The sequence below is a fragment of the Perca flavescens genome, chromosome 8, assembly GCF_004354835.1.
Source record: "Perca flavescens isolate YP-PL-M2 chromosome 8, PFLA_1.0, whole genome shotgun sequence".
Classification (NCBI taxonomy): domain Eukaryota; kingdom Metazoa; phylum Chordata; class Actinopteri; order Perciformes; family Percidae; genus Perca; species Perca flavescens.
In genome coordinates this window covers 17,215,518-17,242,147 of record NC_041338.1, presented here as the reverse complement: position 1 = coordinate 17,242,147, position 26,630 = coordinate 17,215,518, and the positions used below count along the sequence as shown (strand labels likewise).

At 41.5% G+C, this 26,630-nt stretch overlaps 1 protein-coding gene across 2 annotated transcripts in view; it reads left to right on the top strand.

Annotated features, from left to right (window-relative positions):
• kcnq1.2 (potassium voltage-gated channel, KQT-like subfamily, member 1.2) overlaps nt 1-25,893 on the top strand; it is a 120,498-nt gene extending 94,605 nt beyond the window's left edge. Inside the window, exons 15-19 of one of the 2 annotated variants that reach the window (XM_028585564.1) lie at nt 19,576-19,651; nt 20,656-20,750; nt 22,844-22,884; nt 24,024-24,085; nt 25,172-25,893. In XM_028585564.1, the coding sequence (XP_028441365.1) occupies nt 19,576-19,651; nt 20,656-20,750; nt 22,844-22,884; nt 24,024-24,085; nt 25,172-25,213 (316 nt within the window). In that variant the 3' untranslated portion in view covers nt 25,214-25,893. Of the gene's footprint in view, nt 1-19,575; nt 19,652-20,655; nt 20,751-22,843; nt 22,885-24,023; nt 24,086-24,981; nt 25,080-25,171 lie in introns of those variants that run through there. The other variant, XM_028585565.1, reaches the window with a different exon arrangement.
• Nucleotides 25,894-26,630: the final 737 nt, after the last annotated feature.

Sequence of the window (26,630 nt, the reverse complement as noted above, 5' to 3'; positions counted from 1 at the left end):
TTTAACTCTTGTGATATGGTAATATCCATCTGTCGTTGCATCAGACACAGGATATAGAGCTCTTTCTGCCTTTTTCTCTTTATTTTAGTCTCTTTCACTCAGTGTCAAGGTGACTGCAGTTAGAGTTTTCTGTCCTCTCTGTAGGGGGCAGTCTCCCTCTTCTTCCCTGCTCCCATTTCTCTGTCTCGTTTCTGTCAATTCATAACTCCTTTTTTTTTTTTTTTTTTTTTTATTTTCTTACTTATTTTTTACACCTATCTCCATGTATTTAAGTTGTCTGCTACTTTTTCTGTTTCTCTCTCTCTATCATTCACTAACTCAGTTCACCACCGGTCACTGTACACAGTGTCAGACTGCACTGTGTAAACAGTGGAGGTGTTTGTGTCTGCATGGCCAGAGGCCTTTCTTTCTCACTGGCTACAGCTAGCTTGCATTAGCAGACAGCGGGATGTATGAGCATGTCTCAGTAACATAAGGGTCATGGGGGTTGCCTGAAAATGGTAACTGCACTTATGCAGCCCTACCCCCTTCTCATTCACTGACACAACACACACTCACGCTTTCTTGTTGAAGTGTGAACTTGAGTCAAATTTTTTTTAAGCGGTATCGTTGACTGTTGTTGGCCGACTCTTGGCTGTTGTGTCTCCCACTCAAATAAATCCCCTGCTCGTTATCAGAGCAACAAATATTTATGTCTACCCAAATCTCAGAGAAACATTCTCATGGCCTCCCTGATTGGTTATGTCATCCGCTGTCTTGCTGTGCCTGCACAAGTTCATTTTTAGTCACAAATCATTTTCCAGTAACAACCAATAAGACTCCTTTACTGACTCCCTTTTGTGCCCATGATGCTTGTGGGTAATTACTATATTTACGTCCCGGTCTGATGGAGCCAGGCTGGCGATCACCTGGGTAGCTACACAGGTATTCCTGTCGTACTGTGTAATTTTCATTTTATACCAGGGGCAAGCTAAATATTTGCATTCCACCGCAGGATGAGCCTCCCCCCGCAAACTCTCCCACCATACAAAACACCCAGTGGCTCTTCTCCCAGGCCTCTGAGAAATCTTGAATTGTTTGTGGCCTCCAACCTGCCATTACACCATCGGGTGATATCATGGTTTATGTGAGGGGTCGGAAACAAAATGGCTAGGTGGTATATTTGTACATGTAAGTGCGTTTGTTCCCATCGTGTGTCAGGTGTAGTGGACAAGTCCCCACAGAGGAGGGGAAAAGAGTCACTTCCTTCTCAGACTTTGATGTCGAGACTCATTTCCTGTCGTCACAGTACTAGAAAGACCAGGGAAAGGGGGAAAAAACATGTTCTTTTGAACGGGCTGCCTTTGTTTTGGCTAGAGGCCTTTCTCATTACATGCAGAATAGTGATTGTGCCAATAGGGATTGTGTGAGCTTCAAACTCATCGAAGTTGGAGAGACTTCCACATTTCAGTAATGTTTTTCCAAGGTTAATTTTATGGATGACTACTGTGACATGGGAAAATATTGCGTTTCAGAATAAATGAGCGCTCATTCCACTCAGAATCATTTGTATCATTTCAGTACACGCAGCTCTGGAGGACTCAAGGAAAACCAACTTCTACATTTATAATCCGTCTGTAACGAAAATTGAGGCAGGGAATCATCTTTAACTGGCCCCCAGGGAACAAACCAGAACATTCTGTTATTGTTTTCAGAGAGGAAATAATCCGTTAACAGTAGGATGCGCTCCACTGGCTGCCATATTTATTTCTTTTCAGAAGCAATTAGGGTCCGTTAATTAAGCCCATAAAACGCAGACAGAAGTTGTGCTGCAGGCATAGCCATCGCACTCAACCTGGCACGTTTCTCGGAAATGAAATGGTGAAGTTTAATCATTGATTGGAAATGGAATAGGCAAGTCAGCAGGGGAGACCTGGTCTTAATCTGTGAGGGAAATACATTTGAGTTGTGCTTTGACATAAAGGAAGGCTGCTTTGGTCACATTATACATGCAGCAGATTATTCTTAATTGAAATGTGAAATGAAAACATCAAGGCCTACAGGGTAGATTGGGTTACCGTTTCCTGAGAGCCTTCATCAAGTCAAACATACCACATATGATAGATGACACCACCTTGCTAATACATAAATAAACACTTTATTTGGGCATATTTGAGGTGCCTCATACGTACTGTACTTTGAAATAAGGATTTATTGCATTTCTAGTGCAACAAGAATTGTTTTTAAGTCTACATAACATTTACCAGTCATGCATGATTATTGTTTGATGGACCTTGATGTCCAGTGGACATGGATGTTGGATGTTTATGCCTGTCTTTGATGGCGGACTCTTCACTAATGAACTGTCAGTGCTGGGGTTGTGACAACCCTCAGCAAAACAAGACCAGAAGGCCGACAGAGCTGCTGCACCACTCCAAAATGCTTTTGTGTGTGTTCGTGTGTGTCCATATGTGCATGTGTGTTGTTGAGTATCACCAAGTATACAGTATGTCAGTTTTTTATGGTGTACTGCTAACATATGTGTGCATGCATTAATAATGTATTGTACATATGGAAGCATGTTTGAGTATGCATCCTTGTGTGTGTGTGTGTGTGTGTGTGTGTGTGTGTGGAGTTGTCTAGGGATCAGCACACCTGTAGGTGGGTGTTCATTACAGCAGGCCTGAGTGATGGCTTGGCCTATGGGAGGCCCTTGTTCATTGTCATCTCCCTTCACTTAATTAGCCCTCACTCACAGGTCAGAGGAGACCACTGAAGGCACCCTTGTGTGTTTGCTTGCACACACACATGCATATGTTTAGAATTGAGCTTTGTACTTGATATGGTGCCAGGGGATACACACTCACACACACATGCTCAGGCACACACACTGTATCTACACCTCCTAACCTTATCAGCAAACCACCTGTGCATAATTTGAAGACAGATTAGACTGGCACAGGCTGGCCCTTGTTTCGTTGATACGTTGAAATTACACCTCAGTAGCTGTTCAGAAACAGCAGTGTGGGACCAAATGTCTCTCTGTTTCCATCTCTATCAGGGACTTTTACTCCAGGAGATTAGAAGTTGACCCATTACTGGAAATGCTATAAGCAGGCCTCATTGTTGGGAAAGAACACTGAGCCACTCTGCAAAAAAATGCAAAGGCTGAATATATACTGTACATGAAGAGCAATGTTTTTCATCACTGACAATTGTATGCCTAACTTTCTTTTTACTTAAAGGTTTAGGCCTTGCAGTCTCCATGTATTCTTATATATTAGTTGTCATTGCACTAATGTAGAGATAGATTCACATACAGGTATAATCAATCCTGATTCAGACTTAAACAGAAAAAATAATCTTGGTTGGATATTTCTTGTAGTGTAGATGCCAGTGCAGGTCGCTCTCTGTGGCGTGTGTGCTGGAGTTAAGCTGCTTATTAAATGACATCGCTATACGCCACCTTGGGCCCAGACCCACTTGGCCTCCAGCGAGGAGAGAAAAAAAAGCGTGAATGTGAAATAGGAGTAGTGGAGGAGAAAAGAGAGGGAAGAGAAGGTGTACAGTATTTTTTTAGAGGGAGAGGATGTCAAGAATAAAAAAACGGAGTGTTTGAAACTGAGAGAGTGTGGTTGAGGGTGTGTACTGTGTATTTTCAGTTTGCATGTTTGTTTGTCTGTGTGTGTGTGTGTGTGTGTGTGTTTGTGCCTGTGTGTAAGTGACTACAGAGAAACATAATCTCCCTCATTCAAGTCATGCTCAAATATGACTTTTAAAAAAAATCTTCCCAGAAATGATTTAGAAATTGTACCAATTCAGAAATGACTGCAAAACTGCACTATGTTTGCAACAGTATTTAACACGAACTTGCTAAGGTGAGAGTCACTGAATTAATATTTTTATCTTGAAAACAATGTCTAAAGAAGATACAGTTGGTTTCATAGTATATTTTGTGTATTATCTACATGGTAGTCTCCAAGCTTTGTAAAAGTAAATTTTATCGTGCAGAATTCCTTTGTGCCAGCAGCAGAAAAGCAGAAATTTAAGAGGGAGTAGTGGGTACTCTCAGCTAATAACATTTCATTTAGTGGAGTCAGTAGTATTTGCTCCCTAACTTACACCCATCCACTCCCTCCAACGTTGATCACATGTGTTCTGGCATTGCTTTGGGGCCTGGGGGGTGGTAGAAGCCGGGGAGGAGGAAGAGGAGGAGGAGGGGAAGGAGGAGGAGAGGTGTGTGGGGCAGGCGGACTCCTTTAGTTCCTCTTCCCTTCCCTCTTTCGGACCTGTCAGGCAAGCGGCCAGGGAGTAATGTGGAAATGTGGCTGGCTGGCGTCGACTTGATTAAGTCTGCGCACGTGTCTCTGCAGAGAGGAGACCCCAGGCTTAATCACCCCTAGCCCTGACACTCTCCTCCTCCTCTGCTGCCTCTCTCTCTCTCTTTTCCTCTCCATATCTATTTTTTCTTTCTTTCTCTCTGTCCTCCTTCTCCTTGGCTGCCTCGCCTTCTCACTCCTCCCACTCCGAGGCTGAAAGCAGAATTTTCTTTTCCCTCTCTGCCCTTGTTTTTTGTGTGCAGATTTTCGTTTTTCAGTGCTTTTTTTCCCTGCCCTCCTCGCTCCCTGGTGTAACTGACTTTTCTTTTGTGTGTGAAGCCTTCTTTCACTCTCTTTATCTTCAACCTTTTCTTGCACCACTCCCCCCACCCCAACACTTATTTCTTTCTCTGTTGTTTCTATCTGCATGTGTTCAAGACCATCTTTTTGTGACTATGTGTATCCATTCTGCGAGAGGAGCGTTAAATACACATATGAGCTTGTGTTTGTGTGTGTGTGTGTGTGTGTGTGTGTGTGTGTGTGTGTGTGTGTGTGTGTGTGTGTGTGTGTGTGGGTGTGTGTTGTATGTGGGGTTGTGTTTCCCATCGTGCAGCAGTGTGCACCATGCAGGGGTGGACAAGAACCTCTCTTGACAGCTCCAGGCTACCTCACCTCCTGCATGGAGAGGATTTCATGTATGTAATGTCCTCCCTCCTGGACTGGCTTCATGCCAACCAAACTATAGCACTAAAACCCTCTATTTAAGATCCTACTCACCCAGTCACATGCTCAGTCCTCCACTGACATTTACATATGAACATGATTAGTTTGTAGTTTGGTGTAGTGGAGTAACACAGCAGGCTTAGGTTGAGGCAAATTCTAGTTTATGATTAAAATTATTAAGAATAGAATGACTTTCTATCTTTAAGGAAGTATTGAATCTATTATATTAAAATATATTTCTACAAACATAGCGAGTAGTGAAGTTGGAAGAGCTGCAGATTCTGAAAGGATTTTTGCCATTGTGCACATTTCACATCAATGTTCTTCTAAAAAAGCAGCATATGGCTACTGGATAATGTAACAAATGTTATAATCGTCATAATTTTCTGTCTGACTTGCTGCGGAACGCCTCGCTGGCCTTTGGTGTGGTGAAGATGCCAGCCGAAGGCACAAATCAGAGCAGCAGCAGTAGCAAATTTAAAATATGTTGTTAACTGTCTTCATCCAAAATTGCACATGGCACAATTTAACAAAATGCCTCTTTCTACTTTGTCTTGTAACAAACTTTCTATCAAAAAAAAAATCTTTCTTTTGTGTGTCCTCTCTTGTACCGATGTTTCAAACTGGACATTTTCATGGCCATCCAGGCCTTAAAAGGTACCTCAGCTGCCATTTATCTAACATTGTCTGTGCAGAAAATAAACTATATAGGTGTGGCACACACACACACACACACACACACACACACACACACACACACACACTTAAATACAAGATAAACTGTAGACGCTTACTGTACTGCAATAATGACAATGGCAGAATCCAACTTTTTAATTATTCCAATTTTCTCAACAATCTAATTTTGAAGGGGTGATCCAGTATAGCATTCTGTTTCAACAAATGAAAAGGTGGAAATGATTACATTTCTAAAGTTATTTTTAATCCAAAGTATGTTTCTTTTGCCTGTTTGAGTTTGGAAATTTGGAGGTCAGTGGCAAGCTGTGAGTGACAGTTTGTTTGTGGGTGTGGGGGAGGGCTCACAAGGCGGTCCTAAGCCAAGATGGCACAGCACAGCGGGCTTTCCAAAAGCAACATGCCCAGTCATCATTTTACTCACACGCTCGGAGGTAGACAAGGCTCTGTGCATTTTGCGAAGAGGGCCTTTGCCATGCTTATACACACACTTAAGTGTCAACACACACACACACACATGCAAACACCGTCTTTCAGATACAGAAATATACACAAAGGCACACATAGAACCTGGTGCCCACACCTTTAGCGGTGCTACCTACCTCTGCAATGCCTTCGCAGGGCTAATGTGGCAGCAGCAGCAGCAGATGTAGGGCCTTTGCTCCATCCATCACATTCTGTCGTTATCCCAGTGTGCTAAATGATTCTATTAGCGCGTCACGCTGGCCCCTCAAAGCTCCTACTGTTCCCACCTCCACAATGTGGTTCCAGCAATCCAACCCATGCGTTGATAATTTGCCCTGAAAAATTGGCCGGGGATAAGCATCCAATTATGGCTTTGCACCCCATTCCCAGCGCCTCGTTTCAGATAACTGCTCACATAACCGAGCTCTTTGAAAACAAGATGAATCCCGCACTTCTTTATCTTTACCTTTAATCCTCATTTTGTTATGTGGGCTCTTATTTTTTCCTTCTCATCCCTTGTGGTCCCCAAGTTATTCAGTCACACAGTGTTATATCACATTGATTTTAGGTGATGCATGTTGACAGATATCAACCAATCTGAAGTTAGTTTACTATTATGACAAATAATTTAATGCTCTGGGCGCTGAGCCAGCATGTCTGTTTTTCCTGTCTGTCAGTGTGTGTTGGAAGTCATTTTTTTATCATATTCATTTCCCTGCAGGTCATTGTTGTTATATCATGACAGTATTGCCTTAGGTACAACAAATTGTGCATGTCCTTGCATGATTCTCTGTCTCATATCGGGGTCAAAAGTATTCACATTCATTACTCAAGTAGAAGTATAGATACTAGGGTTTGAAAAGACTTGAAGTATCAACTCAAGCTTTTTACTCAAGTAAAAGTGTAAAAGTACTGGTATCAAAACTACTTAAAGTATAAAAGTAAAAGTAATGTAAGGGGGAAAAAAATGCCATTATGGACAAAAGCTTAGCCCCCACAGGGGCCTATAGTGCACTACCCCACCTCCACAAAAAAGGAGTACCTTGTTCAATTGTATTTGTCTGTTCTGTATGTTCAAAAATATAAAACAATAAAAAGCTTATCTAAAAAAAAATTTAAAAAAAAAGGAGCACAAGGCATTAAAGAACGGCTTGTGTTGTTGTGTTATTAACAATAACTTATAACAATGACTTATTTCAGGCTGAGTCTGTGTTTTTCAGACAACGGCAGCTACAGTCTGGTATTACAGTCCTCTACAGTGAAATACAGACACACCTTTACACCGTTTCGCTGTCAGCATTTTAACCGTGTTTAATCCAGCGGCTAGCTAACGGTAGGCTAACGTTAGCAGCTGCCAAGTGTAGCGTTAACTAGCGTCCCGTGCGGTGATGTTTCAGTTCCCTCTAACGTCCATTTTCGGAGCATCAGAAAGAAGCGCAGGCCTTTAAGGGGCACCTAATAAGGCACCGAAATCCGCGTTGCTATTCGGTCCGGTAGATAACGGTCGTTAAGGCACCAGTGCTGTATTAGCACCGGGTCTGTACAGGTGCACAAACCAATAGGGTGTCGGAATGGTATATGTTTATACTTCTCATCCAACCACAATCAAATTCACTCTATCCGGATAGCGCGATTTATCTGGATAGGTTTTTTTTGTGTGTGTGTGTTTTTTTGAACGATGACAAGCCGGAATGAAAACAAGCCAAACTAAAATAGCAGTAAAGAGGCTATTTAAAAAAATCTAAGGAGTGGAAAGTACAGATAATTGCGTGAAAATGTAAGGAGTAGAAGTAAAAAGTCTGCTGTAAATAATTACTCCAGTAAAGTATAGATACCCAAAATTTCTACTTAAGTAAGGTAACAAAGTATTTGTACTTCATTACTGACACCTCTGGGGTTAGCATTTGCCTCAAAGCTAAAACTGAATTAACCGTCTCAGAGTTTATATTATATGTTCAATCTGCAGGATTGTTTGACATATAATTACTGTAAGTTATTATTCCAATGCAACATATACTGTATTTCTTCAGCGTTTTGTTTAGATTTGGAGTTTAGTTTTATCTTCTGGCCTTAAAAATTGGACACTCCATTCACTGTGTTCTGTTTTGAAGGTTGGCAGCCGCTCCTGTTTCAACATTGTCCCAAATGTTCTGGCTTTTGTTTGTTCTCCCACTCAAATTAGATTTCATGTCTTTTGGAGCGCAATCTCAAGATCAGCAGATCTGGCTGCTCACTGTTGTAGAACTTGAAAAAATAAATTGAATATGACTCAAATAGATTTTGTTCAAGCGTTCAAGCAATGTCAAAAGGGGTGTAGTTAAAAAAAATACAGTGATATGTTTAAAGTGATGGTTCGGAGTAATTTCTCCCTAAGGTCCTTTGCACCATGACCTCGAGCCAAACACCCCCCCAGAAGCTTTTTTCACCTGGGTCGAACATTGGGAGAGTTAGCGTTATCAGCTGAATAGCTTAGCGCAGGGGCTAATGGATCCAAAGTGTCTCTTAACATTACCCCACTAATAATGCCCAAAATGATACCAAATGTCTACAGTAGTACAAATAGGTTATGCATTCATAAAACGATGGATTGTAAAGTTTGTAAGTACACCAGAAGTTTATGTAAATAACACTTGCCTGCTGGCTTCTGCTCTCTGCTGTTGTTGTTGCTGCTGCTGTAAGACGAGTGCTTAGGGACGTCTACAAATTACAACACCAAAAAGAGATGCAACAAAAATATTTATTAATTTAACTTATTTTTTAAAGTAAGTGCTGTAGAATAACTAGCAGGAGACAAGTCATAATTGAGGTAAGTTTGGAGACATTACCTTATTTAATCATTAAATTAATAAATATTTTTGTTGCATCTCTTTTCGTTGTAGTAATTTGTAGACAGCCCTAAGCACTCTTACTGCGCGGTAGTAACAGCAGCAGCAGCAGCAGCAGCAGAGAGCAGAAGCCACCAGGCAAGTGTTATTTACATACACTTCTGGTGTACTTACAAACTTTACAATCCATCGTTTTATGAGTGCATAACCTATTTGTACTACTGTAGACGTTGGGTATCATTTTGGGCATTATTAATGGGGTAATGTTAAGAGACACTTAGGATCCATTAGCCCCAGCTGATAACGCTACTCTATGCTAACTCTCCCAATGTTCGACCCAAGTGAAAAAAGCTTCTGGGGGAGTGTTTGGCTCGAGGTCATGGTGCAAAGGACCCTAGGGTGAAATTACTCCAAACCATCACTTTAACTTTATGTTGAGAGTGGTGATACAGCTCATTGCCCATCACATCATATTCACACAACATGGCACACAGTTAAAACTAGAAGAGCAGGGTCTTCTTTTGCCCACGGTACAACCCTACCAAGTTTCATAAAAATCGGACTAGGCGGAGGTAAAGAAACATGACCCAAAATGCTGAAATGACATGGAGAGGTTTTACTGTAAGACCATATTTCAATACTGCCCCAAGGGCCTCAAACAGTATTCAAATGTTGTTGAAACAGCTGTCCAATAGCATTTAAATAACACTCAAAACAGTGCCGCAAAAAAAACGAAAAGCGTATAATTTTTTAGAGGAGATTAAGAGCAGTGATACAGGCCCATAAATCTCCCTGACATACTCACATCTCACTTCACCAGAGAACATTAGGAGGGTCAATTTGACCAATCATAGACCCTGCTGCACCCCCGGAGCCCTCTGATCATCTTTCACCTCCTCCTGGGCCCATGAACTCTCAGTGTACAGTCATCTGATCCCACTATAGCAGCAAGCAATAAGCAGTTCCTGACCTGGACTGCTTACACACTCGAGAAGTAGGATCATAGTCAGCCTTTTTAAAGTTATAATGTTCCTCATTTTGTTCACTTGTTCTCTGAGCAACAACTGATACGGACTGTCATTTGTTCCAGTCACACGACACCAACCAGTCCTCATCTTCCAACCAGAATTTTAAATTGGTCCTTGACTGGTTGACCGGATAAGGTTAATGTAAACTATTCAAAGAAGAAAAGTGTGTGATCAATGGGCATAGTTCAAATGACTCTGTACGCAATTGGATAGTCCTTCAACCAATCAGACCAACCATCCGGGTGACGTAGCAGCGACAGCAGCATCAACAGGTTGCTGCCATGGAGTGCTGCGCTTCGGTGGCCAGCTTGTTGAATGTAAACAAAAAGCTGCTTGGTCGCTTCTCAATCGTCATCGTGTTAAACCCGCCAATAGCACGCCAGGTGGATAGGCCAGTTTGTGATTGGTTCCCGCAAATTTGTAACGTAAGCAGGATAGATAAACATACAGGTTTCCAGCCTGAGCTGCAGGGTGAAATCAAATCGCCGGCAGATCGGGCTGGGTTTACCCAGTCAAGTGTGTTGGCTCAGTGGTTAATAATTTCACTTTAAAATAACAAAAGATTAAGGTCTGAATCCTGCCTCTTTGTCTGAATCATATTCACCTATTTACAGTAATTCTTTCTCACAGTCCAAAGGGAGGCAGTTTTCAAGTGGGGCAAGTGTAAGTTAAGTTTCAAGTCCAAGTCAAATTTTAAATCCTGTCAAAGCAAATCTCAAGTCAAGTCTCAAATCTGTGTAGACAAATTAGAAGTCTTTCAGATTGCCGAATGCTGACTGTTAAATGACATGGCTTCTAAAAATTTTCAAAACTGTGTTAACAGTGTTTCTTTACATACTAGAGACCAGTTCCTCACATTATATAGGCGTAATATCTAAAGTCCCCCTCAACTCAAAATTGTGTTTTGTTTTTTGTTCCTTTACTGTGATGTTTGACCTGATGTTACCTAAAATCTGAATTTAAAGGTGCCCTGCCACACTTATTTCATTACTTTGTGGTAATGTCTGAAGTTCTACCATGGACTCTGTAACATTTATTGTGGAAAAACTGCCTTGGTTACCTTGTTTCAAGTCATTCTAGTTTGGTATAGAAAGCCTACCGGAAGACTCAGCTTGATTTCTGCCACTTCTCATTAATATTCAACAAGCTAAGCTGTTTGAATCTGATTGGCTAACAGTTAGCCAATGAGAGCCTGGCTGTCAGAATCCTTTACCCAGCCCAACTGGGCGAGCTATTGAATAGTAATGAGCTCAGGCAATATGATGTCAGACTGACCAGCTTTTGTAATTGGCCTGATTTCTCCGCTTATTTCTTTTCAGTGGCTAGAGCTGACAAAGGAGGTAGCAGTTCATTTTCACATTCACAACATAACACAAACACATATGGACCTAACATATTTCCAAAAATGCAAGTAAAAAATGTTTTTGTATGGCAGGGCACCTTTAAGGCTTGTATGTACGAGATGATTTTGTGACTTGAGTGAGATCTCAAGTTGGCAGCTCTGGTAATAGAGACTCTAAACTGCTACCTTCTGGTTGCATGGTTGGATAAGCTGAAGCCTACCATGATCCTGAAAAAAAAACGTATTAACTAATTTAATATCTAGACTTATCAGCAATAAATCAGTGGAGAGTTACAACACCATTCAGCCTTTCTCAGCTTTCCTGTCTCTCTGCCTGCCTGCCTATCTGTCTGCTTGTGTGTTTGGACTGCTGGTGTAATTACGTCCAGGCAGGGATAGACCTGGAGACAGAGGCAGTGTGCTAATTGTACGGTGGACCAGGAACGGAAGCTATTAAAGCAAGTCTGCAAAGTCCATATCAGCCTCATCTGCAGCCATCCATTTCTTCTCTCCACTATGGCTACAACTGTAACTACTGTTACAACTGCAATTCCCTCCACCACTTCATCTATCTCTCTCCATCTCTCTCATTCTTTCTTTCACTCTGCTACATTCCTTTCTTCTAGTTTTAGCAAAATGTAACTTTATTATTGACTAAGCAGGGTGACGTGCTAAAACTAAAGAAACTAGAATTTGAGCAAGTTTAAGTACTATGGAAAGAAGTGAGCGTGAGTTACAGAGGAATGTATTTACTGGCCATCTTGTTATTTTGTTTGCCTGTTGTATTAGCTTATCTTTCATCACTCTGGAAATAAATGAAAACTAAACTACAGTAAACCAGAGACAAACAGAGGCTGATGGGGTTGTTCATTAGCTGACCTGTTCCCACCAATTTCCTCTTCACGTTTTGAAACAAGCTTGCAGCGTTGTGTTTGGCCAGACCTCTCAGCCTTATCCCTCATCTGAAATCCTCTCATCTCCTGACAAAGGGGTGCAAAAAGGTGGTGATCCCATAGTGATGAAGTGATATAGTAGTTTTGTGTGAGCCTGGTGTATATGGTGAATGTGTGTTTAATCGAGAACATTCATGGCCTCTACCAGGCGTGGCCCCCTACGTTTCAGGATTGCAATGAAGAAGTACTGTAGGACATTCTAGGTCTCTTGAAAATGAAATAAGTTCACCATAATTGAAAAAAGCATATATCTGTGTCTCTCCATCTTTGTATGTACAGTACTGTATGTCTCTCTGTCTGTCTGACATTCACAAACATTCCTGTCTTACAGGGTGACTGCTAACAGAAACAGAGAAGACCACACAGTCATTATCTCTGGACTCTTACACATAAATCCATAATTCTTTCAGTAATGGTTTTACTTACTAAAAACCACTGAACACACTGAGATTAAAATGTTCAACAATTTTAACAAGACGATATGCTTCCTTCGAATATTGATTAGGAGGTTGCAGAAATTGTTGGAGGATAAAAATGCTGCCTCTACCCACGTTCCTTTTTGCTTCATCTCTCTTTCTCTTATACACAAACAGACACAAAGCATTGACCATTATGGTGGCCAAACAGGCCTCCCATAGCTGAAAGCAGGAACAAAAAGGCTGACCACTGTAGAAAGGCCTAATTAAACAGCAGTCTTTAATGCCAGTCAGCCCCCCACTGTAGTCCCAGCCACACAAAAGGAAAAGGAGCACAGTTTTATAATCTAAACCCATTGGCTTATGAAAGGGAAGCCCCTTAACTAAGAAAGCCCAAAGGTCACCCTCCATCTCTCCCTCTTTCTCTCCTTCTCTTCTTCCTTGCTCTCTCTTCTTCATCTCTGTCCTCCTGCTGGGTCCATAGCCAGGATTAAGCCAGGCTGAACGTGGGCAGGTCTGTGACTGCCACCTCCAGAAGACCCGGAGGTCGTGGTGGTGCTTATTGTCCCTGAACATACACATGAACAGCTATGTTTGTTGGCATGACCAACCACTTGGCTCATGTGCTTGGATTATCAGAGTGCTATGAAAAAGAAACAGCCAATTTAATCCAAAAAATGGTGGCTGTAGTGGAAGGGGGTGGGCTTGGGTGCTCAGGGGCCTCAGTGCCAGCGGTAATCCAGCAAAATGATTGGGGGAAAAAATTCAAGGGACCAGTCTTCAGCCCCCCCCCACCACCACCACCACCCTCCACCGACTTCACCTTACTATTACCCACCCCCAAAAATCTCCCCACCCCATCCAGGCAAGTGGACCCCCCGACTGGCAGCAATAAATAGATTCTTTCTCTAACATGCCTAATCCTGCTAAACAGCAACAAATCCTATTAGGCCATGAATTATAAATCCTTCTTTACCAACTCACCTCCTCCTCCCCCACTGGAGAAACCCAATCGCCCTCCTGTCTTCATAACATGCACGCACATACCCACACACATACAAACACACTAGACCCTCAAGAATGTTGGTCTAAACAGGGAGGAATTGTAGGTGTTGGATGTCCATGCATTGGTATGTATGTCTATATATGTGCATGCCTGCTTGCTTCCATTTATACTAGATGCTGGTGCATGTGGATTTGTGTGTGTGTGGCCTCTTGCAAGGCTTACGACTCCCCACGTCAGTCAGCCTAGCTTTTATACATATATACAAACACAGATACTCTCACACCAGGGTCAGAAATTAAAAATGCTTGTACAAGTAAAAAGTAATGCTCCCAATAGTAGTTTGCTGTTCTACATTACTCCTGTTAAATATAATTTTGTTCAACTATTAGGCCTCTCAACTGTAGTTGATTTGTGGGACAGCTTTAAAAAGTAGAACGTGTTGGCACCAACAAGAGTAACACGAAAATATCACACTTTTGTGTCAGCAAAGTATAACCTAAACGTATTCATAAAAACATAAGTTAAGCTGACCCAAAGAGAGAATGTGCATATATAATAATATATAATAATATAACAGTGATGATGTTCGTTAAGATGATGTGTGGTAAAATTCGCTGGTGTGCAGGCTTACAGGGGGACACAGTGGATGTTTTGACGTGCACTGCCCCTTCGGACAGACTAAGAGTCTATAGCCATGCTAACAGCTCTGTCAGGCTCATTGTTAAGTAAACCAAACTGTTAGAGAGATAAACAAAAGTTTAAAGAACATTTTAAATTTGATGTGATGATGGTTGTCTCGCTTTGCCAGACCATCCACACACTGCGGAGCGGAGGAGGGCCTGGCTACTCCACATAGCAATCCGGGATGGGAGAAAAACATGCTCTGGTTTATTGGCATTTCTTTAAACCAATCACAATCATCATGGGCGGTGCTAAGGTCTGCACGGAGCCGCTGTAAAATAGTCATGCGCGAAAAAACTCAGATTGTACAGATAGTCTAGCTAGCTGTCTCAATTTACCCTGCAGATATCTGAGGAGCAGTTAACCATAGTCCTCATAAATCCACCAGGGTTAAAAATTCCAACACAAAGAAAAGGACATGCAGACATACATGCATCCGGTGGTATTTCCTGCGGCACCAGAGCAATCCCGGAAGTGGAATGTCAAGGATATAGACTATGATGATGGTGACGAAGGATGTTGAGATATTTCAGTCTGGACTAAAAATTGTTTGACTGACAGACCAATCAAATGACTGATCGAGCCACAAAGCATAGCTAAAAAGGTGCACCTGAATAGACACAGAACCTCCTTAAAACCAGATTTATGAAAATAATTTCTGACCCTGATACATTCACTAACATGCATTCCCAAAATTACTAACACGGCTTAGGCTAAACATTTATACTAAACGAAGGTCTGGCACCAAAGAGGGGATCATTAACCCCAAATCTATCCGACTCTCTAATTAGGCTCACTTTGAAGAATAGTAACAGCCATGTCCTTCTCTTAAGGCTACACCTTAGGCCTGGAACATTAACCCTCAGAACCGGAATTAGTGGTCACGGCTATGAGGTAGCCATTGTCCCAAACTCTTTTTTTGACTGCTCTGTTTGTCGACGGCAGGAACTGCAAGACCCTATCTTAAGAGGATCGACTGTAGGATTCATGGGTGTGTCAAAGGAATATTTAGACTATATTGCAATATACAGAAAACAGTATCCATATTTTATGTAAGAACCCATGGAAACTATATCCTTAAAATACCTACAATTTACAGATTTGAATATTAGTTCCTTGTGGTCTTCATACCCTAGCAAAAAGCTTTTATCCCACGGCTGTAATTTCTAATTTTCTCGGCTGTCTAACTGGAAACCTCCTCGCCCAAATCTTTAGTTAATTTGGCAGTTAGAGCCGTGTCAAGAGGAGTTCACCAGTCATTAGTCTACTTGTTAGAAGTGCGCTCCTCTCCAATCTTCTCTCCGTGTGGTGGGAAAGTGCAGTGTCTGTCTCTGTTCTCCTCAAATAATGACAGGTTGTGAGACTTGGCGCCATTAACATTAAACATGGGTGGGACATTTTCTGAGGTCACCAGGATGTCGACCATCTCTCTCAGAGGAGTTATTTTCATTGGTTGGATTCTTTCACGGGAGACTTTTCTTCACATGTACAGTACCTTTGGAGGTATATGGTGACAGTATGTGTATGACATCAGTCTACATAGGGATGCTTTGCAAATGCAACATAGTATCTAATGGCGGACATCCCAAGTATATATCAGTTTCTTTCAAAATTCCTTTCAATTTTGTTAAAGTCAAGAACAAAAGATATTGTGGGCTACACTGTGTGGACAAGAATGTATGAGAGAGATTTAAGCTCTGTATGTCATAGAAAGTGTTTAGTTTAATAGCAAATATACAGTATCTCTGGCCTATTGTTCTCTCTCTCTCTCTCTCTCTCTCTCTCTCTCTGTCTCTCTGTGGCCACACACATAAAACATGGCTCGCTCGCTCGCTCTCTCTGTTCTCTCTTTGTCATCAGCTCTTAATGGGCACTGGGCTTTGATGTGGCTTGGTTGCTGCCATTGTGTCCAGCATGTCTTGATCAGTGTCCATTGATCTGAAGGGGGTGGGGAGCATGAAAACAACTGGAACAGACACGGGGAGGAGAGAAATGGCTGTCTCAGAAGCCATATTTAACTAGCTGCATCTTGCTGGATAGAGGGCAGTTGAGTCAAGTGTCAAAGAAAATGAGAAAGTCAGAAACACACAGTAGGAGACAGAACGACGAGGAAGGAGGCAAACAGAGGGTGTGAGAGTGAAACAGAGCACAAGCATGGAAAAACAGTTTGCAACCAAAAAATAGTGATTTGGATGTCTCAGTGTAGCAGCACAGAAATTACTGTACAATTTATGAGCTGCGGTCATATAACAAATGTATTCAGTTGTCTTTAACCAGAATCATAAATAAATGTAATTAAGAAAAGAAAATGTGACTTCAGTTCTGTGGTCACACAGCATAAGGTGATGTACACTTTTGCTGTCTGCCGACCAATAGGAAATGGAAGGACAAAAAAGACATTGAGCTGTTAACCCATTGTTTTGGTGTTGCACTAAAATGTCACATTAAGTATTTATGTAATTATGTTTATGTTTTTGTATGCACCAACCGCCAAGGGAAATTCCTTGTAGGTGTTACTTACTTGGTCATACATTTGATTCTGATTCTGTAAATGGATATCTTTATGGAAATCTGAAATGCTTTTGTGGATACATAGCATTTTCACAAGTAATAAGCGTTTCAGATTTAGCTTGCTTAGTGTGGAGGTGGCCTGAGAAAAACAAAGTTGGGTTAAACTTCTCGTGTAAACCACTTTCAGAGCTGGTTTAATTTCCCACGAGACAAACCCTTTTAGGCAAATCCACATGGGGAAATGTCTTGCGTTAGAATCGCTTAGAAGCCCATTCATTTAAAACTCTCATTGAATGGAAAAACTTGGCTGCTACAATATAGTGTCTCACTTATAATTCTTACCACGACACCCTCTGGCATGCCATCTCTTTTAGATCAAACGTTCCTAAAAGAATGTAGTCATCTTATCCTTCCAATATAGGATAAAGCGATGTCTGTTTTTGAGGCGAACAGAGGAGCACATCTCTTTGATGGACCAAAGCACCAGCCATAAAGCTTATCTCTCACACACACACACACACACACACACACACACACACACACACAGGCCAGCAGTCTGGCTGGGACCTGATCGTAGCACATTGATGTCTAAGGCTGCTCTCTCCTGACTGACTCCGAAGTTATTGCAACGCACCATGGAAGCACAGGATATTTGACAGTCCCCTGCCAAATAAAGAGGCGAGGGGGTGGGGGGTGAGGGAGAGTTGCCATTGACAACTCCGAGATCTCCAAAGTGACCATCAGAAAATGAAAAAGAGAAAACTTATTAAGAGAGAAGGGTCCAGGGGAGGCCATGGGGCTAAATCTGTCATAGCTTTTCAAGAGAGGGACAAGGCCAGTCCACAATCTCCAGCAACTACAGCTTGTATATGACTTCTACAGTTGACCTAATGAAGAATAGCGAGTCTGTTGAAGAGGAGTTGGGGCTTAATCTGTAAAAGAAGAAAAGAAACACAACCAGCCTTTCCAATAAAGAATGAATCATAGAGCGCAGCACAATGGAAAATATATGGATGTCGTCGTGGGCGAGATCTGAACTTTGCTGACTCAAGAGGAGTCCTCAGCATACACTGTGTGTCAAATCCTCCGCACGGATGAAAAATAAACACAAAGAGGAGAAAAGAGAGAGGGGAGGCAGAAGGAGATGAGTAGGAGGCAGAGTCAGAGCCGGCAAGTGTTTGAAGGGCAGCATCAGCAGAGAGATGTGGGAATTACATTCTTTCAGTTTCTGTGTGCCAAATGTTTAATGGAGTGGAGGAGGGGTTAGTGTTGGACAAAAACCCTCCGTGTTATTCTTTTATCTCACTTACCCAATGAACATGTGTGCGCATTTGTGTCAAACACAGGAAACGGGAGGAGGGCAAGGAGGGAGCGGGGTACACTTGTACAATGATCAAAACCGCACGTTTTTTGTTTCCTACATGTGTTTTCTTTACCAATTATACTCAAACCTCCGAGTCACAGCAAAACACATCCCCCTCCTGATCGACTATGGAGAGCAAGGAGGTGGGGGATAGACTTTTTTTTTTCATTCAAAATAGGGCCTCATGGTCTTTATGTTTGGCATTGTTTGTGTGCATTTCTTCCTATAGCTTGGGCAGGCCTCGCGTGGAGGGCAGGAAAAAAGACAGCAGCCCGACGGCCTTTGATGTTTATGTTTTATGGTCCCATGTCAACACATTGTCTCTTAAGTCCTTTTGTTGTCCCTCCGCCTAATTAAGACCTCAGAGCGACTTGTTGACTCCACAAAGACCCTTATTTGGGGAGGGGGAGGATACTGTGTGTGTGTGTGTGTGTGTGTGTGTGTGTGTGTGTGTGTGTGTGTGTGTGTGTGTGTGTGTGTGTGTGTGTGTGTGTGTGTGTGTGTGTGTGTGTGTGTGTGTGTGTTCATTACCCACTACCTACATGAACATAGACTTTGAGATAACAATGTCATTCATTTTCTGTTTGAGAGCTTTTGTGAGTTTTTTCATTATCTATTTTCACATAAAATGCTGCTGTCACATATCCAAGGACATGTTTCTGCATTTTATGACAAAAAAAAAATCACATGAGCACCAGCGCAAAGCACCTAGAGAGCCTCCTTAAAAAACACACACACACACACACACACACACACACACACACACACAAGTGCATGCCATACAGTCACTATGGTATGCAAGTATGAGTTTGTGTGTGTTGTTTGTGTCCAGTGGTTTCTGTTTCAGTGTTTAGCTCCACACCAGTGGGTTTTCTTTTGTGTTGACACATATGTGCTGCCTTGAGCTGAGGGGCATGTTTTTTGGACTTTGTTTAATGCGAACTGAGTCGAATTTCCCTTCTGTTTCACTGCACCATGTTGCAGAATCAGTTGTGACCAATAAGGCAAGCACTGTAATAGAGCAGGGGTTAATCTGTTCTGACACATTTTTGTGGACATGAATGCATACCTTTCTATGTGTGAGCTTTCCTTTTAGGGCCACATGTTTTGCTGTTGCATGGTACACACATTGTCCCTTGCAGCAAGAGCCAATTAGACTGGCTTTGGAGCGTGCAGCCTTTCTTGTCTTTTTGTCTTTTCTTTTACAACTCAGCTTGTACAACAAGGAATCCTGTCAATTTAACCTAAATCAGTCTCTCTTTCTGTCGCAGGTTGTCCCATGCACAAAGATCAGCTGTAAAAGTCCTCCGCAGAATGCAGTACTTTGTGGCCAGGAAGAAGTTTCAGGTAAGCAAAAGAAAATCCAGAGGAGGGGAGAGAATTTCTACTGAGTTAAGGAGGGGGAAGATATAGAGATAAAGACAGAGACAGATTGGGAGTGAGAGAAGCGTGTGTGTGTGTGTGTGTGTGTGTGTGTGTGTGTGTGTGTGTGTGTGTGTGTGTGTGTGTGTGTGTGTGTGTGTGTGCGTGTGCGGGTGCGTGTGTGTAGTGTAGTGTTTGTGCGGTTATACAGGATGAGCAGGGGGAGCCCCAAGGGCATATATCAGCTGCAGCGCTGCTGTGCACGTGTACATGTGTGTGTATGTGTGTGTTTGTGTGTAAATGCCTGAAACTTGCACCTGCATGTCTTCTTTGTGCACACTTCAATTCAGGCGTAGTAACAAGGGAAGTCTACTAAACTGTCTCTGGGGAAACAGTAGGAATTTACTTACTGTACAGCACTCACAAAACACACACCTACAAAAATAGACTTACACACACAGCAGGACATGGCCTCACACAGAACTTAAGGCAGTGGAATTATGTTAAAATATTTTGTGCAGTAAATTATTTTACTTAAAAAAACATAATCATGTTTGCGATACTTTGGCCATCATTTTCATGCTTCATGTTATTGTCGAATGGTTCCTACGTACAGTATATGGTTACCATTTCCAAGTGTTCTATATGTTTTCAATTATGGCCTAAGTGATCTCAGCTGCAGAGGCTATACTCTGTATACCAAGGATACCCTAAAGAGTTCACTGGGTTCTTTCTGATGCTGCTTCTTTCCACGTCACACTAAACAAAGCTGTGAAAAGACCTTAACACCATTGCTTTCTACATAACCATGAACATGTCAGTGGGCGCACACACACACACACACACACACACACACACACACACACACACACACATTGAGTTAACAATGAACCCTTTGCACCCAAGGGGGTTGGGGATGTTTTCAGGGACTGGGCAACTGAGCGGCTATAGTTGACAATGGCTTTTGTGTCCCGGTGTGTGATCCACAGCAAGCACGGAAGCCCTATGATGTGCGGGACGTGATCGAGCAGTATTCCCAGGGTCACCTCAACATGATGGTCCGCATCAAGGAACTGCAGAGAAGGTGGTGTCTTCGACCTTGTTTCATGCTCTTTCTTTCTTAGTTCTGTCTCTAACTTTGTCTCAGTGGATTTACTCTTTTTTTTGTTGCATTTTTGGCACCATTATGTTGGATACCACTTCGTAGTCACAAGCAGAAGGAAGAAGTCAGAACACAAAAAAATATAATCTCATTTTAAAACAAAGTAAATCGTGTTAAATCTTCATTCTTCCTTTGGTCAATGTTGTCTTATACCATTTTCCATTGGCACAGTATGGCACACATTAGCTCGGAACTGTCACATTGTGCCATGAACATTTGTGTTTCTGTTTGTCCTGCCTTAACTAAGCATATGCGTCGTTACAGATTTCTCTATTCGGCTTTCAGTAATTGCAGTACAGTTTGTTACTGTTCTTACTGCTGGTATCTGATTTGTTGCACCTTGTTGTGCTTTGTTAAGCTGTAATGAAGCCCAGTCCCCACTAAAGTAAAACCCTTTTGTGCTTTTCTCGCACATTTTCTCTGCTTTTATACACAACACTCTCCCATGAAGAAGGTTGCCTAGGTAATAAATTGGGTCCAATTTATATACGTCACCTGGCCCTTGTAACACATGTTTGCAGTAATTCAGCTGAACCAGGTAATGCACTGTGAACTTTTGAAACCAGCAGGGCATCATAATATATCAGTAAATCAAGAAAATACTTTGATTATTTAATATCATTTATAACTAACTGCAGTAATGCAAATGTTCAGTACAAATAATCTTCTATTTAAAAAACAAGTCTTCTATAATCACAATTCTAGTAAATTTGATAGTGTTTCTCATAAAAATCTAAGCTGTGATTTATTATAATATTTTTTGCAATCCTAAAAAAGACTAATACCATCACATTCAACAGAAAACCCCAAAAAAGAGCAGCACTCGTCACATCTGACTCCTGCGGAAACACCACAATAATGCAATCACTGCTTTGCATCAAATGAGTCACCAACTTAAAGGACAATTCCGGCGTAAAATGAACCTAGGGGTTAATAACACATGTACCTAGTCAACCGTTCTCTGGGATATGTTTTCATGGTAATTGAATGTTTCTCTAGCTTGAAACAAGCTAGCGCGAACCGCTGATTAGCTTAATGCTAGGCATTCGGGGCACTGGTAGAGTAAAAATAAATCGCTATTTTATACCACTAACAAGGCTCAAAATAGCACCACACTTCCACGGTAACATAATGAGGGTCCCTACATGTAAACCAAAGCATTGAGAACTTTCTAAGTGTACAGACAGTTTATTACAAACACAGTTTATAAAGACATTACCTTCGGGTATACAGTAAATCGCCATCTTGGGAAAACAGTCACAACCAGTCGAACGACGAACGCCCTGCCTGAGCTATGTTACTAGTTACTGGTTGCACGGTGTTCGTTGTTCGACTGATCGTGACTGCCAGAAGTGTGGTGCTATTTTGAGCCTTGTTAGTGGTATAAAATAGCGATTTATTTTTACTCTACCAGTGCCCCAAGTGCCTAGCATTAAGCTAATCAGCGGTTCGCGCTAGCTTGTTTCAAGCTAGAAAAACATTTGATTACCATGAAAACATATCCCAGAGAATGGTCAACTATGTACGTGTTATTAACCCCTAGGTTGATTTAGCGCCGAAATTGTCCTTTAAATGAAATAAAGTTAAAGTGATTGCTGAGATAAAAATTCACACTTGATTTGAGGTGATGAAAAGAAGACAATGCTTTACAGTGCATATTGAACTGCTTCAGCAAATTGTTTGATGACTTACAGTCTACATGTGCAAGTGAAACCTCTTACAAGTCTCATTGTTTATTTTGAAAGTTTGACATGTGGAAGGAACATAGCATTCATTTATTTATCCCTTTAAACTTGGCATGTGTTTTTTTTTCCCTGAAAGCAGTAATTACATGAATACCGTTCAAGCTGACGTCATTTGTTTAATTTTATTGGCTGTATAAATTTGCTTATATTATTTTACTGTTTTGTTCATGAGTTGGAATAAAGTGATATTTACTCAACTGAATTTCCTCTGTATCTGGCCAGTGTTTTTACCTTTCTCGGTCTAATTCATTCTTTCGTCTTTTTCCTCAGGCTCGACGGCACACTGGGGAAGCCAGGAATGTTTCTTCCAGGTAAATACGCAGAAAACATAACAGTCTAAATCTGATAGACAGCCATCACTCCTCACTCCATCTCTGTGTTTACACCTAACACATATACAAGCTGTGCCAGACTAAATATGAGAGAAAGATCTCCCTGATGTCTGTGCATATGTCTCTGTTTGAATGTGGGTATGTTTACATGTGTGTTTACATATTTGTGAGTATGTATTAATTTAATATCTGATTTAACCAAATATTTTACTAAGTATTCATTAATCATGAAGATATGATTTGTTGCATCAACATGCATAATGTGGGTCCTTTTATAAACTGCAACTGACTTAACCAAAATTAATAAACAGGAAAATAACATGTGCATAACGTCATGCTGAAGGAATAAATTGGGAAAAAAATGGCAATTTAGTCTGATTATCAGGATCCTTATAACGTTACAACTATTATAATGAATAAGTTATTCCTTTGTTTTCTCCCTCCCCTTTTCCTCCAGTCCAATTCCCATTTGCTTAGTAAACATCTCTTGGCTGACCCTGGTCACCAACATGGTTAACCAGTAGGCCAGTTAGTCAAGGGACTGAATTAAGAAAACAACGCTCCAGAGCCCTGTACTCTCCAACTTTGCATACTCTCCAAGGCTACGCCACACACATTCCATACACACATATAGACAAACAGTATGATGGAATGGTTGTACTCACACATTGAATTATACACATCTGTGAAAACACCATTGAAGAGTTTTTACATTTTCCTTAAGATACATTCTCAGAAAATACTGTGTTGCTAATGCAGATCCAGGGATATAATGGAGGCTTAACCTACCTAAACTCAGTTTACGCAACATTCGATGTATAATAATAGAGTTAATTTCTGTTTTTAAGGCTAAATAACTCTTTCTGACATGTATTTAGTGTTTACATTACAGTAGGGGGCTGTAAACTGCCACTGTGACCGGTACCCACAAAAGAGAGAATCACGAGCCGTCGGGGTTCTTACTGTAAATGACAGTATTATGTTTGTAACGTGTGAAGGCAGTAATTGATTGAGTTTGACCAAATTTTTTTGTACGTTTTTTTGTTTTTGCATATACCACCAAGAAACTCTGTTTGTTTGTGTCTATAGATGTTTGATTCACTTTTTTCATTCACCAGGAAAAGGAGACGATAAAGAATACCCAACTATTGGAGCGCGACTGATCAGGCTAGAAGATAAGGTAGGCACACTCCTGCTGCTCAGTGTGTGTGTGTGTGTGTGTGTGTTTTATCTGTAAGTAAGAGAGATACACTGATTGCATTGCCATTGGTGTTCATAAGCAGAAGTATGTGTGTGTGACTGCATAACTGTGTTTCTGAGTCTCTGTTATCAGATGAATGCGTGTGGTGGAATCTTTTGATGTGGCCATGTTTTGGCTGGGCTTGGTCAGTCTGCGCCAATGCCAAATATTCACCTGCATTCTCTGCCCTCAAACTTATCAGTATCTATTCAGTGCTGCTTTTATGCTGTACTTACTTTTTTGTTTATTCTTTTTTTTCCATGTGGGCTGGGTCATTTTGATGATTTTCCATGCCAGCCCTTCTTTTTTTCTGTAATCCTAGGTATGTTGGGTGGTGACAATTCTTGGATGTTTGTGTTTCCATAGGTGAATATTAAAGTACTGGAAGCATTAGGGGGGCTAATGAGAAAAGTCTTTATAAAGTGAGGCATAGCCAATAGACAACAGCTGCATTATGAAGCCCATGGGTGTAACTAGGCGTGTCCTCTCTCATAGAGGAACAGGCATAATGTGATGCCAGCATGACACCAACCCTGATGCCAGTGTAATGCCAAGTTAGACAAGTCGCCTCTGGGGATGGTTGTACCAGTTCGACTGGTGTGTGAATGCCTTCCTGTCTCTGTGTCTTTTCATGTGCAAATCATAGGATGTGAAATGTGTTTGTTAGATTTAGTGTGTGGCTACATCTGCTGTCTGTTTGTCTGACTGGTGGCATCGCTAGAAAGTGAAATTATGTTTGTGGATTTGGAAAGGTTTGAAAACCTGTTAAAACATGCTTTTTCATGTCAAAATTGAAAATACAAACCTTATAGTCATGTTGTTTTCACATCTTACAGTGAATGAAAACAACCCCCATACAATAGAACAATGCATTCTGTAGCCACTTCGTTTCTATTCAAGTCAGCCAGGTCAGGATTTCCCCCACTTTGCCTTAACATTTACCATCCCATCTCCGTGTGCTCATCAACACTGATGTTTTCTAATGTTTGCATGTGTTTACTGTTCTCATACCCCTTTGTTACGGAGAGAGGAGTAATGATCTTGAACCAATGTACCCTGCAAGCCTGAAGACCTCCCTCGGTGATTGAGTTACGGCCCATTTGCTCTGGACTACATGTTGTGATCGCAATCTCCTGATTGGAAACATAAACCTGCGTTCAGAAGTGCCTCCCCTACCTATGACTCTCTCTCTCTCTTTCTCTTTCAGTCTCTCTCTTTACCCTCTTTCACTTTTTCTCTTTCTCCACTCTGCCCTGTCATGAAGGCAAAATACAACTGAGAGGTGGATAATTGAGTGACAAATCAATGGGACCCTATTGGTGCAGGCTGCTTTCCCTCCTAAACAATTTGGAACCAATCCCCATTCCTCTAATCAGAACTGATTTTGCATGCATTGCTGCAACAAGCGTCCTCTCAAAGTGAAATAGAAGAGTAGCAACAGCAACTTGCGACACAGAGAGCCACTCATCCTTCATAATTACTATTTTCCTCGCCTCAGCACCCGCCCCCTTCCCTTTCATTTCTGGTCATGTAAATTTCTTGTTTTGATGGTTCTGACGGCCCACACACCTGTTAAATGGGAAAGGGGGGCCTCCTTTTTCCCCGTCGGGCAGCAGGTGGATGAACCCGCCGACCTCTGTTACTTGGTACATTCCCTGGTCCTCCTCCAGATACGCCTGCACCGTTTAGCTCCAGTAGCTCTTCATAGATATTATTGTTTGCTCTAGATAAACTAAATGTCAGCTTTATGTTTCTGGAATGCGGTGACTTTATAATTGCATTCATAGTGTAATAGCAATAATTCAATAAAATGACCTTGGTTGAAATTGAACACAGCATTTCATTTGTGCTCCTGATCCGTTTTCACTGAAATCTTTAGTTTGTTGAAAAAGACTGATTTAGACACCTAACAAAATGTATTTACTTTTCAAACAACATTTCAACATGAAGGCTGTGTTTCAGCAGCAACATAATGCCCCATTCATAACATAACACTCAAGCTAAATGAAAGTTTACAGAAGCTGTATCATGAAATAAAATCATAATAATAATAAAATACACAATGAATCATGTTTGTTGTAACTTTAACTTTGGTTCGAGTGCCCTTGACTTCAGTCGTCAGTTGTTTGCAACAGAATCTCCAGCGCCAACACTTTTGTTTGTCTGCATTTCATAACCTTGTGTAATTTCTAAGTTCCGTCACCTCTTGCATGTTGCTTATAATAGTAAACCTAATCACACACGAAGCAAAACCCTGGTGTCACAGTTGAATCACCTCTGTATAGGATCATTCCCAACAGCCCTGAGGAATTATTCATCAACTCTGCCCTAATGTTTGTGTGTGTGTGTGTGTGTGTGTGTGTGTGTGTGTGTGTGTGTGTGTGTGTGTGTGTGTGTGTGTGTGGGTTTGTGTGTGCACACTCAACACCTTTCTCAATACTCACTCTTGGTCGGCCTCCAGCTTCATTTTTTTTGTTGTTGTTGT